General features: G+C 41.6%; 1 protein-coding gene across 7 annotated transcripts in view; it reads right to left on the bottom strand.

Annotated features, from left to right (window-relative positions):
* Positions 1 to 6,396: 6,396 nt before the first annotated feature.
* The window catches only part of INO80D (INO80 complex subunit D), a 46,233-nt gene continuing 32,536 nt past the window's right edge, over positions 6,397 to 20,093 (bottom strand). For 3 of the 7 annotated variants that reach the window (XM_074548309.1, XM_074548311.1, XM_074548310.1), the window contains exon 12: positions 6,397 to 19,783. In XM_074548309.1, the coding sequence (XP_074404410.1) occupies positions 18,615 to 19,783 (1,169 nt within the window). In that variant the 3' untranslated portion in view covers positions 6,397 to 18,614. The remainder of the gene's footprint in view (positions 19,784 to 20,093) is intronic. The other 4 variants (XM_026791659.2, XM_005484148.4, XM_014265021.3 and 1 more) reach the window with 4 other exon arrangements.

Genomic DNA, 20,093 nt, shown 5'->3' with positions numbered 1-20,093 from the left:
GCACAGGATTGGTCTGGAGGACACAGCTCCTTTTGGGTGTAGTTCAGGGCACGGAAGGACTAAGCAGGAGAGCCCCTGCCAGCAAGGCTCATTCAGCCTGAATCTCAAACAAGAATATCCTACAGCCCTGCCTCAGCTGTACTGAGTCTGTGCTGACAGCACTCTGCACTCTCCCACCACTGCACCTTCTCTGTGGGCACAAGCAGGCTGCTCCCAGCTGGAGAGCAATTCAGCAGGCACTGATGCCCAGGCCCTGCCCTGCAGCTGGGGCAAACACCTCTGCAGATAACACTGCTAACATCAGATTACATCCTTTGGGACACCAGGGCCCTGCTCCATCACACACTGCTGGGGTGACTGCAGAGGAGAGCGCCATTGCCTTCATTCTGCACCTCCACCCTGAAGAACAGCATTTCTCTCCTGCACAGATCATGACAGCGGGATTATTAGAAGGATGCCATGCACTCAGATAGGCCATTAGCAAGGAACAATCCCTAGGTAAATAATTAGCAAATTACCTGTTTGAAAACAAATGGAGAAAACTTAATTCTTGATTGTTAACAGTCTGGCATCTTTCACGTTACAATTACAGCCAATAAGCAATTTCACATGTGGGCCTTGCACAGTAATATTTTCCTTTGCCAAGCCATTTTCCCAGAGTAAACAAAAACCTCTGAGAACGCTTATCTTAGTATAAAACCTTGCAAGAAAAATAAACAGAATTATGTCCAAAATTAAAAATAAAATGGCCTGTGTTGGTTTTACAGCATTAGAAAAGCCATAAAACTTAATACTCCAAGTACAAGAGGTTGAAGCTGTTTGCTGTCATTTGTGTATCCCTTCTATTGAACACCATCTTCCACTGCAAATCAAGTCCCTAACAGCTGATGGAAAAACAAGAGGCAGAAGGAAAACAAAGCTGAATTGTGAAGTATATGGATGATTTTTCTTATGGCATTAGTGATGAACAAAGTAAAAAGAGGAGTTTTTTTTGCAGTTCTGATGTATTTTAAGAATTTTGCACCACAGACTACATTTCAATTACAGGACCAGAGTGTAACAGCAGATGGGACATGATGCTTAAAACCCATCAGTTTTCCAGACAGGAAGTCTCACAACAGGATGGCCACCCATATAGGACAGGGTAAGTGATGTGGGCTGGGGTCTAATAAGGCAGCAAGAGAATTAAAAATAACTGTCACAGCTGCATGGACTGCAAACTGCAGCTTTGGACAAGAGAGATCTGCAAGCAAGGGCTGGATCCACTGGCATAAGTTGGGATCTAAGGCAGCAAAATCTGCAGTGTGTCCACCAGAGACAGACACTGAGCAGCACAAAGACAGAACAAAGACAAGGACGCCGATGTGGAGCAGAGAGTACACAAGGTGATGGTGAGGCCAGCTGTGCCGCCAGGTGTCACAGGGATGCTGAAGTGCATGGGACAACAGGCAGCCTCTGAGATGGACTTCCAAAGTGCATGCAGACACCAGAATGGAAAGATAGCTGAAAGAGAGGCTTTTTGTGTCACTCACTGATTCTGAACAGATTGAGTTACATTGAGTCACTGGCTGTTTTCCGCTTATATCCTCCATCATTTTCTGTACAGTTTAGATTATATTTAGAGTCATGAGAACATCTATGCATTGTTTGTTTCATTCATACTCAGCTTAGACCAGCCTGATGGGGATTTTGGCATTAAGAGCATAAAATCCAGCAGGAAGAGACAGATAGAAAGCATGTGGATAAATATCCTGTGTTACTGGGGTGAAATAAAGGAAAAGAGTGCCTGCAAGTATTCAATTAATTGAGATTTAAGATACCACCCAGCAGCCTTGTTCTCTGTCACCTGGCAAAGGCAGATGGCACCAGTGCTGCATGTGGGCAAAGTGTGCCCAAAGCCAGGGACATACTCAAAGATACACAGCATGATCTCGGTGAAACACTTTGCTCCCCATAGCACAGGGCTGTGTGAAAGCAGCCAACATCACAGCAGACATCACAGGATGAGCAGGACTGGTAGCCTTTAAAGCATTTCTAATGGGAAATGGTGTCTGATGAAGACATCATCTTTTTGGCATGGCATCACAGAAAATTTACTACAGGCAGCCAGCTTACCAGGACAAGCAAAATATCACAGAAGCTTTACTGAATTTTTCTGAGATTGTTTGTCAACATCCTCATCCCCATCACCTTTGAAAGGGCCAGCTGAGACCTTGCCTGATTCTAATTTCATAATTAGGGGTATTAGGAATAGCTCTGCCAAGCAAGGTCTCATACCTGGGCAGAGCTGGTAGAGATAAAAGAAACGAATGATGAGGATAAGGTTTGACAGGGAACAATTCTGAGTTCTAGGAATCTAATTTTGCTTACCAGAATCTCTTCAGCAACAATTTTAGTTGCAGTCTGAGGGGAAAGGAGATGGAGAGGACAAGACAGAAACATTGTATAGAATGAGCAAAACACTGGGAGAAAAAAGGAGGAGAAAAAACAACCTAAAAGCTATATTAAACAGTAGGACCCAAGGGAGAACATCAAAAAAAAATGAGATTATTAACAGAGGAAACTGGCTGGCTCCACTGAGCAAACATTGGTAAACAGAAAAATTAAATTCTGCAGGATTAAACAAGGCATTAAACTGGTTGGGAAAAAAAAAGAAAAACCAACCAAACCCAACAAAAACCCAATAATCACTTGCTCTCAGAAATAAGTCAAGTGGTTTTACTGACTTAAACACTCAACTGGACTAAAAAAGCTCTTTTACTAAAGCAACCATAGCAAATGTATGCCTATTGCTGAGAGCACACATTATAGAATAATGCACATTTAAGGAGGTATCCTCTGCTGATGTGAATACTTGTCTCTTGATTCAGGCAGCAAGTTTAAATGTCTGCAGCCACAGGAAACAGGAACATGCAAAGAAGAACCCCATGTGTCTTGGATTTCACCCATCCATATCTTCTGGGCACTGAAAGAATCACCCCTTAAACTTCTCTGGCCATCCATCTGGGTTCTTCCTAATGAGGTGATGGCAAAGAACATTTTCTCCTAGCAAATGGAAAATAAAATCCAACAAAGGTTATCTTTAAGACCAGCCCAAAACTGGTTGAAAGAACTTTTAGTGTCCCTGGAATTCAGGCAGCTCTCCTAACCCTGAAAGGGACTGGCACCACCATGGAGAGATACAGGGAAGCTGTAACCATGTCCCATGTGGAAATGGCAACAACAGTCACTTTGGGAAATTCTGTGAACAATTCCAGGGTCTGGTTCTGCACAAATTCCACTGGCACAAATGTGGGCCAGCTCTGCCAAAGTGGCAGTATTATAACTGAGACTCACAGCTTGAAATCAAACCTTGGCAGAGTACTGGCCCAGATCTGACATAAATCAGCCTCTCAGTTCTTGCTGCTGCTTTGGCACAAGGTGGCTGAGGAAGAGTTGTTGCTACCCCTTAGCTGGAGTTTGGACCCAATGCATTCCTTCCTGAGTGCTGCCACTCTCAGCACATGCAAAGTCTTGGTGCAAGAAAGCTGCAGCTTGAGAAGAAAGGTTTCAACACACTCAAAATCAGGATTTTTTCCATCTGTGAAGTTCTTTTTAGCATGAGCAGTATGCTGTAATGTTGTAGATGCTCTGACACAGGACTAGACAGACAGGAGGGTGCCCTATCAGATGCCAGCTGTGCTCCTGACACAAGCCTTAGCCCTCCCTGGGTCACAGCACAGGCTCATGGCACTGGTCAGCAGCTGGGAAGACCCTTCCCTCCCAGTCACCAGAGCACTTTCTTTCTCTACTGCTGCAAAGGTCCAGCACCACATCCAGCACAGCTGCAATGGGGAAGCTGGAAGTGTTTGAAGCCCATGACACCCTCCCAGGAAACATGGGCTGGCTGAACACATGGGGGCTGTGAGAGGCAGTGCTGAAGGTGCCAGCATTTAGGGCTGCACCAGCTGCCCAGCCAGCATCAGCTGCCTGGCAGGCACCACAGCAGGGCCCCACAAATCAGATTTGCAGGAGTGCCCTGGGGCTGGCTGATTACAAGGGGGTTTTCCCGCCAGAGTTGCACAGTGTGAAAATAAACACTTTGAACAGGCAGGAACCTGAAACTGGTACACAAGCTGAGCAGAAATAGAGCCAGACTGAGTTTACATTGCAGGACTCTCCTCTACGCCATGGAGAAGTCATAAATGAAATGTGGGCAGTGAACAAGGCCCGAGACTCTTGGTCCTAATGACATCTATCAAGGGAGGTATTGGATGTAGATACAAAACTCATGTGCCACTGTTCCCCCACAGAAATACAAGAATTCACCTCAATATCAAAGATACTTTGCCTTCAGGGACATGCCTAGCACAATACTTTCATTTTTTCCTTAGATTCAGTGGTACCATTTTTTCCTTAGATTCACTGGCACCTTCCAGAGTTTATAAATTAGCAATAACAATAAGACAAGGCAGCCATTCCTGGGCTGAACCTCATGCCAGCAAACATGATACTGATCTCTTAGCCCCTTAAAACAAGCATCCTGTATCTCTAGTTCAGACCTGAAAGCTGCAGAGTACCAACCCTGTGCTTGAGGCGTAGGGTCCAGAGGATACTGTGGAAGATGGCCCCCATTCTTTCCTGCCTGTAACTATGGTGGGAGACAGGTTGTCTTCACCTCTGCAGTAAGCCAGCTCCCAGATTTAATAAAGGTTTCTCCTTCCAATTGCTTCACTGAATACCAGAGCAACACTTGCTCTTGTAACAAAATGTCACTTGCTTTTCAAGTACAAACTACATGAGCTTTCCTGAGAAAATAATTGCCAGCTATTAAAAAGCTACTGTTGGAGCTTGAGAGGACTATTAAAATACAAAGAGAAATGTACCACATTCTTCCTGAATTGATACTTCAAACAAAACCTATTTTTGTTTTGAAATGTGGCACTAGAACAATGACCAGTTGCTTTTGTATTTCAGACTGAGAGTCATGCAATCATTTTCTAACAGCAGTATTTCTGTGTTGTTCATGAAAATAGTGGGGAAAAAAAGTCACAGGTCAGTCAGTCTCTGCCTTAGTCAGCACAGGATCTCAATCCATCTCATCAAGTCTCTCATCACACTGGGGAATGTCGTGCTCAGGACCAGAGTGGACACATTTGCTTCTGCCAGGGAGTCATCCTCAGGGAAAAGCCCCCAATTTCCTAACTTCCACCTTCTTAGTCCTCATTACAGCCTCAAATCTTACACCAAACAGCAACTTACTGTTGCTGTTTTCTTAAAAGCAGACTTTAAACAAGTATTTTCTCCATAACAGTCAATTCTTCCTCTTGCCCTCTTGAGTGCTACTTGAGATGGAGCACTTTGAAGGATCAGCTTTGTAATATCCACATGGACAGCCAGAATTGCATCAGTAACAGACCAGAACTGGCTCATCTCTCCTACCCCTAGAGTGTCCAATTGTGTTAGGCCCATAACCTTGAGAATTCCCTAGAAAGGACAAGGTTGGGGTAAATTTTCTCGAGCCATATTGCACTGAACTTACACTGCTGTACTGTCCTTTATTTGGCTTTAAGCATCTGTTCTTTTCTGTCATGACTCTGTTTTGATAAAGGTCTGGATGCAGCACTTCCAGTGCACTCCCATCTCCCAGGAACACGAGGTATTAGAGCAGTTCCATCTTTGCCACAAAACCTTTGCAGCACCTGTTGGCATGAAAGACTACACCATTCACTGATACTACTTGCCCCTCAGCCTGCATTACAACCAGGTACTGTGAAATGCTGCCCTAATTACGCTGTCTAGAATAGCTGGGCCACTGTTCATTAAAAGAGAAGTCAAATTACTGAATCTCTCTCTCATCAATCTCTGTTGGTTGTTATTCTGATGACCAGGTCAGCATTGAGACGCTAATGAAAAACAGAACCTGGCAGATGACCTCACCAAGGACACAGTTGCTCCCCCACAAGTCTCAACCCTAAACACACTGGAGATGAGACAGACAAGCAAAGCAAACACCACTGGAAGCACAAACTCTCGTGTCAGAAAGCAGAGAAGAAAGACTTCACAAAACAAATGGTGACAGGGAGATGCAGCAGCCATCTACTTACTGTGAAGTGTCCAAGGGGTAGTTCTGCCTAAAGAGAGGACATCCTTCAAGCTACTGTGGAAAAGCCACTCTGGGAGCTCAACCTTGGCACTGGAAGGCCAGTGCCAGCCAAGGCAGCCCTGTTGGCACAGGGCGGCACAAACAGCTGCTGTGTCCAAACAGTGTGGTAGCAATTCCCAGTGTCTGACCAGTGTAGGTCATATCCATACCTTGGCCTAGCAAGCCTGCCTGAGAGCTGAGTAGAGCACCAAGCAACATAATTTCTCATCCACATGCTATCACCAAATAACGCCAAACTCCAACTTAACCAGTTTTGTTGACAAAGCAAGTATATATTTTTTAAATCTCAGAAAACATAACAACATACATGAGAAAATTCTCTTCTATATCCCTTAAATTATACTTCCTCAAACTGGAAAACAGGATGAAGAGGATCTGGTCCCCAGACCAGTGATCCAGAGCTAGAAAGCACTATAATTAGAACCAGGACTGTGACTGAAGACCCCAGGTTGTTAGCAAAACTAATTAGCTAATGTCATTAGAAAGCAACAGAGAATAAGCAAGAGCCAACTCAGACTCTACAGCAATCTAAGCAAAGGACAGTTTAATAACTGTACTTACGATATGTTTTAAAAGGAAAAGAAATCACTTCATGGAGTAGGTTTCATCCTGGGCAATATCCATACACTTGGACTTGGCAAAATGGCTTGGAGAAGAGGGTTTCATCATAGTAAACACAGCTACTTCACAGCAAGATTTATTAATACATCCAAAAGAAAGAAAGAAAATCATTTTGTCACACTATATACAGATAATACATACAGTGTTTTATACACATATTACATCAGTTTTTACACAAGAAAAATATACATAAAAATGTAAACTTTTGTATACAAAAACCCTTAAACAAATTAAACAAGGACCAAATAACAAAAGGAGACCAATCTATTATCATTTAATTGATTTTTTTTAAATGGTAATACAGTACATTCATTGAGAAGTATGAGGAACATGTGAGCCAACCTTTCCTATTTAAAGGGAAAGTACAAACACAAGCTTTCCTCCCCGCCCCTGGAATGCTGTCCGTGAGCCTCCAGCACCAGAGGTGGTGTGAGTTGCCATTGCTGCCAGGGCCCCTGAGGGAAGGAGCCCTTGTTCACCACACTGTCCCCAAGGGACACATGCACAGAAGTGAGCTGGGCTGGGCTGTTTGTGCGTATTAGCCAGGCTTCCAGCTAATACCATGAGACGGGACGCGGCAGTGCCCGTTTGTATGTTCCCTTTAAGCAGTCATTCAGTGGATTAGCCTTGCTGGAGGAAGTTGCTTATTTTTCCCAATGTATGGTATGCTGAACACATGTGTCAGATATGAGAGGGAAGAAGGAAGGGGTGTAAGAGACTGCTAATCCTTGCTACCATGCAGTTACTTCAAAATCAGGTACATTTGCAAGCTACAATTCACTGGTTCAAAATACACTGCCTCACCTTTGCTTTCCCACTGCAACTTGTTTACATTTTAAACTCTAGTGACCGAACAACTGTATGAGGCTCTTTGTTACAAGGCTGTTTCTGATATCAAAGCATGATCAAGCTACCTTTAAAATGACACCAAACACAAACTTCTCGGAGACAGCCTTAAAAAGAGAGAGCATTCCCTCTAAGCACTTCAGATTGTCCATTTGCCACCTTATTTTATTAAGTCTAGGATAAATATATTTACCCTGAACTGGAAAAAGGATATTGGTCGAGCTTCTGACATCTGTTTTGCTCCATTTGCAGATAAATATTTTTGGGAATTAGAGGGAAAAAATCCCAAAAAACAAAGCCAAATTTTAAAACCTCAGGCATAAAAGTAAGAAGGGAATTATTTAACATGTTGGTGAAAAAACAGTTGCAGAAACTTGAACTTGTTGGAAACAAACAGACGATAGATTCCAATGAGGGCTTCTCACATTAAATAAGTTAGACGGGTTACAGACATCTTCAATAAAAACATCCATCCTCCACAAAGTATGTTAAAATGAAACACAATAGTGATGCACTGGTATTTCTCCTAAAAAGGACAGAAGGACATGAAATCTCCTTAGTGATATCAGTACTACTGAATGTAGGAGGTGAACAATGATTTACAAAAGTAATGAGGGGAAAAGAAAATCATGAATCATTTATTATAATTGGACAAAAGGGGGATGGGGCAGAATGTAATTACTGTATGCCTCAGAAACATCTAAAGGAAATAAATACTTAGAAACTTGTGTTTCCATTTCTTTCACCTAAGCGAGGGTGGGAATAAGGGCTTGTCTGCTTGCTTTTGTTTTTTTGTTTCCTTTTTTTTCTTTTCCTTTTTGAAATAACAACCTTTCTAGTAAAAATTCAAAAGACAATTACAAATGGCTTTAGATAATTAAAAGTCTCCTTTTTAAAATAAAACTTTGATAACACATTTCTCCATTTCTTCTATATAATGCAGCTTCAGTGAGAATAAGTAATAAGGGACAGCAATTTGCAAAAAAAAAAACTGAGAAAAAAAATGCCAACCAAGTTTTCGTAACATATACACATGTATATGCAGGACATCTACACTCTATATACATATTTAATATAGGTATGCATGAGTATATATCAGGAGATAACCAACAGGTACATTCTCCACATACACAAACTGAAATAGCGTAATAGGCGTGTGCGTATCAATCCACACTGTCCACACGCAGTACACAGACATCCATACACACGCCCCAACATATGTATCATAGAAGCCATGTGTGACTGCATGAAAGCTCAGATGGAACAGTACACCAGTTACCTTTTTCTAACAGAAATGCAAGGAAGACAAAATTCCATGGCTGAATTGTGGCCAAGAAAAATTGTGTCATAGCCATATTGAAAACATGGAATCCAGTATGGCTCGATGACAGAACTGGAGCAGCATTCTCCTCTGAAACTGAAGCCTAAGATACACAGCACTTCAATGTGACTGAGCAGGTTGCTGACAGCTGCTTTCTGCTAAAAGGATATAGAAGCTCCATTTAGCCAGAAAACAGAAAATAAAACACTTCAGCCCATAATTTACTTGCATAAGCAATATTACCCAATACACAACTAGATGCAAAGTGCTAGCATGTTAATGGTCAACTCTGCACTCCATTTTAAAATCTGTTTTATGATAAAGTGTAACAAACTGTGTTTCTTTTGATATGTTTGATGACAACCTCATTGCTCAGAACAGAGCACAGGGCTGCCTTCTGCTTACTTCCTGTGTTATGGGAGATATAAATCAAACTTCTTTTTTCTCCCTAGGGTTGAAAATTGGAAGGTAGTATTTGGTGGGTGCAGTTTTCTCATTTTGACCATTTAAATATAATGCTGGGTTAACCTTTTAATATGCTAGGAAGCTCTGCATCAGGTTCCATGAAAAGTTTGTATTCATCTGCAAATCAATCACAGTCCTACTGAATCACAATTGAAGCTGGGGAAGTTGCATAAGTTCAAGCAGATGCTCAGGGCCCAATTCAGCTACCACTCCAGTCACCAAGAGAATTTCCCTCATGCATAAGCAGAGCTGGATTGGGCCATTCATTAAAGCTGATTGCTGCTAGCAAGAGAAACTGCAGAGATGCAGGGACAAGGAGGAGCTGGAATGGAGGCAATGGAGCAGGGAAGCAGAAGAAGTTGGCATTTTGCAAGAGGCCTCAAAGAGACTAAATATAAAACAAAAGCAGAGACACAGAAAGGAAACTTCACTGCGAGGGCTGAGGTAACACAAGCCAACAGTGGCCAAGCTCATATCGGTCTCTGAGTCATCCAGACCCCTCAGAAGAATTTAAAACAACTTGTCTGGCACAAGTGCTTACCTGTTACACATATGTTAGGTGGACAGTCCCTCTCTTTAGCTCACACACTCACTGGTGTTACAGCTAATGTACAGGTGTGTGACACAAGGTATATTCCACCTGTCAATCTGTATGCATGTATATATAGATTTAGATTGATTGCATTCATACATATTTATTGTACATCATGAGGGCAAGTCCACATTCAGCAAAATGCTTCTGTTATCTCATATACAAATATACCTCTCTGTACACAAAAATGGGTCTATTCTCCTCCATAAAGGCATAAAGATTTATGCTCCTAATTCCCATTACCACCAAATAAGCAGAAGAAAAGGCCTCTGACAACTTCCACCACCGTAACCTTTTGCCTCTATGCATATGTGCCAGAAACAAATTGTGGAGAGAAGGAAAGGGAGAGAGATGCCTGGGGGAGCATCAACATCATGATTTGGAGGGGAATAAAAGAAAAATTGCAAAAAATTTCAAATTTCCATTCAATACTAGAAGCTCTGTTTTTCTAAAAAGGTTTTTAAAGTCACTGGGATCATCATAGAAGTGATACTGTATGAATAAATAACAATTAGGCTACTTTCTCCAGCCTAAATAGAACAATATGAAGAGTAAGCCAATCTGAAGAATGTTTCTGACTTCTCACAATTTCAAATGAGAACTCCCATAAAGAAATCTTTCTTCTCCAATTATGAAAAAAAGGTAAGTGGTCAAAATCAAATTCAGAATTTTACAGACTAAATGAAACTCCCTTGACTGAATGCGTATTTTGTTCTACAATCCCACAACAGAAATTTTGGGGCAAAATTGATACACACAAATATCCTCAGAAGAGAAAAAAAATATGCTTTGGAGACAAGATCCTTTTAGGAATGGAGACCACTGCACAAACAGCATCTCTTACAATCTAATTGGAAAACACAAGAACGCTGATTGACAACATTTTCCAAGTCAGACCGTAGGAGATTCAGATATTAATTTCCAAAGATGCAGCAATTTTCATGCCTCTCCATCCCACTGAATGCAAACCTTCCCATTCAGTTTGTTCTGGAAAAACTCCTTTCTTCCATCATTCCTCCTCCCCCATTTGTTTTATTTAAAGGCTGTCTTTGGGAGCTTGGTATTTTCATGGCATTTTAAACAGGGCTTAAAGCAACTCATTTGAAAAACAGTAAAATTGACATGATATCAGAGTTAGCCTCATAACAGAAGATTATATAGTAGAGAGTTTCAGTTATTTATATAACAGTGAGGACATAACAACCCCCTACTAAATAATCACATTTCTACAATACATTCCATCACCTCTTGACTACTTTTCTCTTTACAAAACTATGACCTACATACAATATACACATTCGTATCACACATACATCCCCCCCCAATGCATATTTTTGTGTGTATATATAATACATACATGCACACAAGCAGTCTAATTCTATTTATAAGTCACAGTGGGAATTCCTTTGTGAGGAAAGGAGGGGAAAATTCCTGAATAAGACACTGTAGATTCCTAATGTTCCAACTTTTCAAATTCCAACTCACAGAGCTAACTGGAAATAAATACATTTAAAAAAAGAAAAGGTCTTACAAACTTGGTTCACAACTCCCAGCTACAGTAGTTGGATTTTAAAATTTGATCTATTTACCCTGTAACTAAATTTCTAATCATAGGTACAAACCACGGATAAATTATTGCAGAATGTAACACTCAAAATTTAAAAAGAGTTATAGGAACAGTAATATAAGGGTTAAAAAGAGTTCTATACTTGTTGATACAGGATACCATTTTATTTTATTTATATATATATCTATATATAGATATAGATATCTGCAAGGTAGCAAAGAATAGCTGTACACCTTGACACGGCAAAGATCCAGTGTAAAAAGGTGCTTCACTAGTTTGTTTTTCCAAAAAAGCTTGTATATAATTTTATAGCTATTAAAAACACATATGCAACATAATTCATTACACTCAATACAGCTTTAGTATAAAACTTATAATTTATGAGGTGATGTTAATAGCATAAATTAATATACCATTTCTCTTAAAATCTACAATAAGTATTCTGAAAGCTCATTGGGGAAGGGTATCTTTAAATAAAAAGTTTAAAGCTGAGCGTGATGAAAAAGATTCTGTATGTTGAAGTTGAGATGAGAGCCCCGAGAAGAGAAAGAGTCCGTAAGCCAGACACTGTTGACTATAAAACTGAACAAAGATTTCTCCTTCTTGCGCTCTCACTTAGGTGACGCTCTACTTAAATTATTATTTACTTTTAAAACTATTAACTTTTTTATTTTTTCTTTTTTTTTTTTCTTTTTTTTCTTTTTTTCTTTTTTTTGTTAACTGCCCTTATTTCCACAAGGAATCCCTGAGACATACCCAAAACTGTACAGTGAAGGTCATCACTGTTCAGAGAAACTGGTTCAAACCCTTCTGGTAGGATGTAGCTATTTTGCATGAGAATCAAAATGTCCATCACTTCAGAATGAATCTACTTGCACCAGAACCAACTACACTGTTTAAGATGCAGGTTAGAGAGTCATTTCAGGGTAAATCAGTCCACTCCAAGGTAGAAGCCAATGCCATCGCAGTTAGCTACATCAGAGCAACCTGCACCAAAGTTAAAGTTTTCCAGAGGATATCTGGGAACGTTACCTATCCAGAGTTCATCTCCGTGGGCACCAGCTGACAAGGAGAAAGCAGGTTAAACATTAGCATCACTGGACCAAGTTCAACATCCCTATGTGCTCACACATGGGTAACTCTGGACATCTCACTGTGTGTGTGTTTGGGGGACTAGCAAGAGGAAGAGGAGGAAGAATGCATTTTTCTACAGCAAGTACACTTTATGGTCAAAAGCCTAAGGTTCATCCTATTCACTTTCAGACCAAATTCTACGACCTCGAGTAGACTGAAAAGGTGCCAACACTTACTTCAACGAGACAGATAAAGAAAGCCTTTTCCAACTATTGCTCTCAACTTACAGCCATGCTCACTTTGTCCTTTCATGCTTCCGCTACATTACTTCATTCCACAGTAGCTACAAAAGGAGGAGAGTAAAACAGGGCAAAGCAAACAACTCAACAACCATAAGAAGTACCAGACAGCAAAGGGAAAATAGTCAATACCATTTGGGATATTTTTTAAAAAGAGACAGAAGACACAAGTGAGAGATTTGTTTTAAGATGCATCTTTTCTAACTCCTTCTCCTTCCCCAAACTGTTTTTCCTAACAGTGCCTTTGTCTAGTTTTAAAGACAAGACTAAAACTTATCAGAACTAAAGTCTCCTATGACTAGACCTCTCCTGAAGTCCAAGTTGAAGCTTAGTGAACGCAAATATAGATTTTTGTCACTAATCCTCCTTACTTTTATTTGGGCTTGAGTGTATTAAGAAAGAGTAATTTAAATTTTAATTTGTGACTTTCTACTGATACACATCTCAAATGAAGAGGAACTTCTCAGAAGGTAAAATCTTGCTAAAAATGCCTCAGTGTTCACTGCTAGCATGTGCACTCCCATGATCAATGTTGTACCCTCAGTATCTAGTTCATGACATTAGCAAGCTGTGAAACATCTCCCTACTCACTGATCTGAAAAATACTTTGTTCTATTGCACTGTCATTCTAGCATCCAAATATATGTTATGAATTGCAGAAATCTCTCCTCCTGTTCATCTTACAGTCAGATTTGCTCAGAACCACAGAAGACTTACCAGCTGGCATAACTTACATTGGAGAAGTGTCTGAGAATGGGAAAACATGATGAAGAATGTGGAGTGGAAGGAAATAAAGGAGGTACGAGAAGTAGCCCACAAATCCCCATCATTAAATGTTACCCAGAAGATCAGAAAGTCCTTGTGGTCAGAAGGTGAGAAAGACCTAAAGATCCAGCCAGCACATTAGCTTCAAACTATTCCTTCAGTTACTCTTTCTGCCACTACTGAACCTTGCAAGAGGTCTGCACAGGAGACTCCTTCACATGTAGAAACACAAAAGGAAAAACGCCCCAGTTCCACCAGGGAAGCTGCCTGGACAGCCACACAAATGTCTCACTGCCCAAGGTCACTACAGGTAACTTTTCTATCATTTGTCAGCTGAAAGCACCTCCTACCATTGTCCTGCAAGTCTTGAAAGGTTAACTGCAGGTAGCTGATCATCTAAAAACGTTTCCCTCTTCTCTGCCCAAAGGCTCGTACTGCTGGAGAATTCATGAGCAGATTTAGCTCACTGCAGCACAAAGACAGGGAGAAATACCCGTGGAGGCCTGGCAATGCCTACAGGGATATCCAGCAGCAAGGAGGCTGCAGGAGCTCAGGGAACAGCTGAGAAGCTCAGAAGCAGCACAGGTAGCCACCAGGGCCAGCTTCTCAGGGAAAACTGCCCACTGTCTATAGTACACCTTTGCAGGACTCTCTTGGCAAGCAGATTCAAACCCAGAATGCATGTAGATGTGGTTACAGCAAGACAAAGTTTCAAACTGAATATGGCTGCTGGTATGCAGGCTCAGTCTGAGGTCTTCTTCCTCGGCCATGCCCCTAAAGCCAGTGACAGCTCACAACAGAAAATCCTAATTTTTCAATATTCATCTTCCTTTCATAAAAAAAAAAAAAAATAAAAGGCCACTTCTTTTGGCTTCTCTCTGCTATTAGGTACAATTCCTCTTTGACAATTTATTTTCTCTGATTTTTGCCTAGCAGGCAATAAGCTTCTCAGGGCTTTCAGTGCTTTCCAAACCAGAACTGCAAATCCCCATTTTCAGTTGGAAATCTAGCTGTTGCCATTTTCCCCACAGTGCCTGAGGCAGACCTGCAACTGTGCTACCTCTCAGCATTATCAATTTAGTGCCTTTATGCTCAGCCATACATAGAAGCATGCTACTAATGAGAAGGGATCTAAGCAAGAACCCAGAGGAACTGGAAGGCAGGAGGAGACAGAGTTTTTATATCATAATTATGAAGCCAAAGAACAAATCAACTTTGAGGTATCTAAGTGCATATGGTTCCCCTCAAAGCTGGTGTAAGGTCTTCTTGGGTGAAAGGAAACATCAAAGCATGTCTTAGGGAATGTCTTATGCACCAGAAAAGCATGAAGCTATTCCTGACAAGCTTCTGTACATTGTCAAAATTAATCTTGTGTTAAATACTTTTGTACAGAGAGTAATTGAGGCGCTATTATTGCCAAAATTATGTAATTATGTCTAATTTTTTTCATTCTTTAAAACTCCAATCTTATGTGAGGGAATTAACTTTTAGGTTCAACTAGCCTTATTCTATTTGTCAACACATAAAGGGCACAACAGGTATTGAGCATCTGAAATTGCTACACTGGCTCTTTGGTGAAGGGGTGACAAGATGTTAATTGCTATAAGAGCTGATACTCAAAAACATTTGTGAGGGAGCATGGAATCTACTCGGGAACCACATAAATAACAGCCTCGAGGACCACCTTAACCAGGCCAGCACGATTTCCCAGAGGAAGAGGTGTGAAATATCTCTGACTACACATACCTCTCAATTAGATCTCTTGCATCCAACAGTAAGACACTGATGCACTGAAGTCAACATGCAGTGTGGGTGTAGAAAGCCAACTGGAATGATCCACCTTGTAAAGCTAAGATCAAGACCCGTAACTGCTTGGCAGCCATGAAACCATGAAATCAGTGGTAGTGAAAAAATGAGAGGTGAACCAGGAAAAGGCAAGAGCGGTGGCCCGTTTCAGAACACTGTGGCAGACAGGACAGGGAGATTCCTATTTCAATTGTATACAAACTGAAGTTTATTTTTGAAAGTGCAGCTTTATTGCAAACTTAGTTTGCTCACAGAAAAATGTAACGCAGTCAGTTTTCAGAGAAGAGTCATGAAGCGATACACAAAGATTGAAATCTAAGTGGGGAAGAGACTTGATGTCCCAAGCTACTTTAAAGAAACTCAGGCACATAAAGGCCATTGATTTCAAATGGTAATAATGGACCTCCATTGCTCTGATAGCTTCTGAAATTCCCTGTCTAAATCAATGCACAGATTAGGAGCTGGGTTCTGTTCTGAGTTAGACCAGTACAAACTCACTGTGACCTTAGACTGGAAAGCTCCTCTGTAATTTACACTAACACAATCAAGCAGAACTCGGTTCTCAGCTCCTATTATCCTCTCTTCCCTCCCAGCATTTGCTAAGAATGAGAAACATGGTGTGGGGCAAATATACTCTGCACTAGCTGCAGCTTCATTAGAAGTTTGATGGGCACAAGAACCATTTCAAGACCAAAGTCCTGAAACCAATACATAGAAATTAACACCCTCTAAAATTACATGAATTCACAAGCAGATTAAGGAATTAACCATTTGGTATACTAGTTCTCCACTTTTTTTCAGTCAGACATCGCAGCACATTGAAGAAGGTAGATAAACACAACAAAAATCATCTGCAAATCAAACAGTTGTCTCCTCAACAAAGTACGGGTAACATAATATAAAAATAAATAAAAGCCTTGTCAGATTTGCCTCATTCACAATTATCACTGGGCATCCCTCAATCAGCAGGACAATCACAAGCAGGATTTCATAGGCTTCAATTAAACTTTTTATGTGGTTTAAAAACATTGAAGTGTTACAAACATATTTAAATCACCACTTAAAATATTCGGCTTATATTATTAAGATATGTTTTACCAAGTATGAAATAATGACTTCATAACAACAGAAGCATGAAAATAATTTTTGTTTCTTCCACCCACATACAACTGCAATTTCAGAAAAAGACATATGCATCATCCATACTTCTTTTATATTTAAAGAGGACAGATCCTTCAAGAAAAGGGGGATAATATGATTGCTACAATAGTTAGAAGACACAAGACCTATCCCATTTAAACTCTGTTCCTTAGGAAGATGGAAGGAGAGGTTTGGGTCAGATATTTTGGTGTGTGCCTGACTGCTAACGAAATGAATTTCTATAGCAACTAAACTTCATTCAGTGATCCTTTCCTCAGAAAATTTATTAAGCCTTCCTATTACATATGCTTGGTTCTCTTAATTTCCTGAAATAGACTGTAATTCACACAGGTAGAATAAAATCCATCGTCTACAGTACAAGACTGAAATGCAGAATTTTCTATTGTCTCTCATCTGCATCTCTGAAAGAAACCAAGGAAAGTAGAGACTTGTATTAAACAGGAGTTACTTTTACAGTCAAAGTCAGGTACAGTAGCAAGTTTGAGCCCTAGAGAGTCATAAGCAAATTCCTTCTTGGTAAGGAGATACAAGTAAACATCTCAGAATTTCTGCTGCTATTACCTCTTGGTTTAAAGAACAAAATTAAAAAGTAATAACTATTTTAAGACATCAAAAACCTAGCTGACTCCTTTCTTTAGGAACTGCAATTACTACCAAAGAGTGAATAGTGTCATTAGCAAGTGATCAGCACAAACAAAACCATCCTGCAGACAGAAGAAATTGTTACCTATTTTGCATTAGTGATTTCTCTTTTGGTTTGCCATGACTGGTGATAGGTACCTGCTAGTTCCTTACATTCAGCTTCCCAAACAGAGCATCAAACCCTACAAATGTTGGAAAAACTATATGGCTGTCAGCGGATTAAAAACTGTCCAAGAAAGTCTCACTAGTTAGACATATTGTGAGAAATGCATCCTTTTGAAACTTACAATGGGTCTGACCTAGACTTGTGTGGATGGGCAGAAAACCAACCTAATTCTTCCTGTTTCAGCTGGGAAATTCCTGTCAGCCTGTCAGGCGAAGAGTTCTGGACAAAGACACACTTGAAAAGGCAAATCATCAATGCTACAAGGCCACAGTAATTCAGCAAGGAAGGAAATTTCTCACAGGAATCTTCTCTAATCCATGATCTATATTTCAATCCTTCTGTTTCTTTTTGTTTTCCTGGGCTAACTTCGTAACAGCCTTCAAATTTATGGGCAACCAGTCAACTGATCTCTTTGTTACTCAATGAATTACAAATTGTGATTAAAAAAAAAAAATCCAACAAAAATCAGCATGCAGTAAGAACAGTGACCAGTTCTGGAAGGGGACAACTACTTCTTCACCAAAAGAAGGAAAGGAATCGCTGCTCCCTGCACCCCAAACACACACACACACACAGAGGAGGTCAAGAGACTATTTCAAGAAACTGCCAAACTCATCCTTGAATTGTGATCTTGATTTAGGACTTCAGTGCACCACTCTCAAATCAATGTGCGCAGCCAAGTTTTTTATGCCAAATGCTACCTTTGGAAAAAGAGTAAATAAAAAAAAAATCAAGAGATTTCTGCCCACTGGAAAACCTTCTACCAGATGCTAATGGGATGGCAAGCACTGATCCGAACCCTAGGGAACAGTAACATGCATCAGTGATCTGAGGTATCTTCCCATTTCTAGGTCTTACTGCTAAGATCATTTACATCCAGTAACTGTGCTGTATCCTTAAGGAATTATTGGGGAACAGTGAACCTGCCTGCAATAAATGAGCACCGGTGCCTGACGAGCACATGTGAATGCTACAGCAAGGTTCACAGAGGGCTAACCCTGGTCAGTACTGAAGCAGGGGTTTTCTTCTCAACCCCCTCTTAAAAAAAAGGGAAGAGAAGACAGACAAAATAAAGAGAAAGGAAAAAAGGAAAGATAGAAAACACAGGTCCCCCATCTACCTGCAGGGAGCCAGGCAGACAAGCTCAGTTGGAGGTGGTGAAGGGCGCGGATGCGTTATTGGTACTGGTAGCGGTGGCACCGGTCACTGCGAAGCCCGTGGGAGGAGCTATGGAGCTGTGGCTGGGCTGCAGGTCCTTGGGAATGCCACTGTGGGAGCTCAGCTGGTGCCCAAAGGCTGCGCTGAACTGAGGGAGCTGTTGTTTGGGGGAGGTGGAGCCCATGAGTTCAGCGGAGGCAGGACCCATGCCACTGAAACTGGTCTGCGGTAACCCCGGAAGCACACTGGAGCTGTTGGGGGTCACAGTGGCGAAGGCAGGCTGTGTGGTCTCTGAGTGCGAGGTGGTAGGTGGTGTGGACAGGGAGGTGGACAGGAGGTGTCCATCTGCACCAAGAAGGTTGCTAAACGGAGAGGGGTCCCCAAGATTGACAGGAAGATTTCCCCAGTGAGTTCTGGGGTTGACCACCCCGCTAAGTGGCACATCCAGCTGCGTTGGGAGCAAGTGCTGTGCCATCATGGGCATCTCTGCTGAGAAGGTAGCTGCCAAGTTATCACCAGAAAAGGATGTGGTGTGAGGGGATGTGATATGGTCACTGTAGGGAGACGGCACATGCTCACTATCATAATGGCTTCCATGGGGTGAGGAGTGTGAATGGTCACTGCTGTATTGCTGTCGTGAGGTGATCAGGTCATCTGCCTTGCTCAGCAGCTGGGCAGGGTGGGGCCTCTGGGAGGCATGGCTGCCATCATGAAGTCCATGAAACTGTCCCGGGAAGGCTCTCTCCCCAAGGCCACTCTGGCTTATCAGAGTGGCAGAAGTAAGGCCAACGTTGGCTGGGGCTGAGAACTGCCCCTGGATCTGCCCTGCCAGGGGCGTAGGTGGGTTGGACAAGGTAGCAGAACGGAGCAAGTTCTCATCCAGCTCCAGAGCGGAGAAATTATCGTGTACTATACGCCCATTCAACAGCTCCCCCAGATCCGTGTTAACCTCTCGACTCAAGGACTGCATTCCTGGAGCTCCAGCACCTGTAGAGAACACCCCTATCGCTCTATCTGACAGCTCCTGAACTGGCACACCATCTGTCTGTGTAAGTACTCCAATGGTACTCAGGCACTCAAGAGAAGTTACAGCCTGCAGGGCCCGTTCCAGTTCTTCAGCTTCTTCTGTGGTTGGAAGGAGATCTCCATTTTTACCTGCAGAAACAGGGACACCACCAGTTAGTGCACTGCTCTCAGATGAGCCTGGCCCTGGCACTCAAAGGATGAAGATGTACAGACAGTTCAATACAGAGTTGCACTGTATGATAACCTTCCAGCATGGCTTGCAGTACACAGAAAGTGTCATTCATCAGTGTTCACTAGACAAGCAAGGTAAGAAAACCATGAAATTACACCTTCCTCTTCAATTGAAATCCCCCTCTGCCTGTTCCCTTCCACATACTATAGTAGGAGATGCCTCTTAAACTTCCTAGTCTTAAAAGTAAAAATGCTTAAATAAGATCTT

The sequence above is a fragment of the Zonotrichia albicollis genome, chromosome 10 (assembly GCF_047830755.1).
Source record: "Zonotrichia albicollis isolate bZonAlb1 chromosome 10, bZonAlb1.hap1, whole genome shotgun sequence".
NCBI classification, from domain to species: domain Eukaryota; kingdom Metazoa; phylum Chordata; class Aves; order Passeriformes; family Passerellidae; genus Zonotrichia; species Zonotrichia albicollis.
The sequence above is the reverse complement of the archived record's forward strand: the minus strand, read 5'-3'. Positions and strand labels throughout refer to the sequence as shown.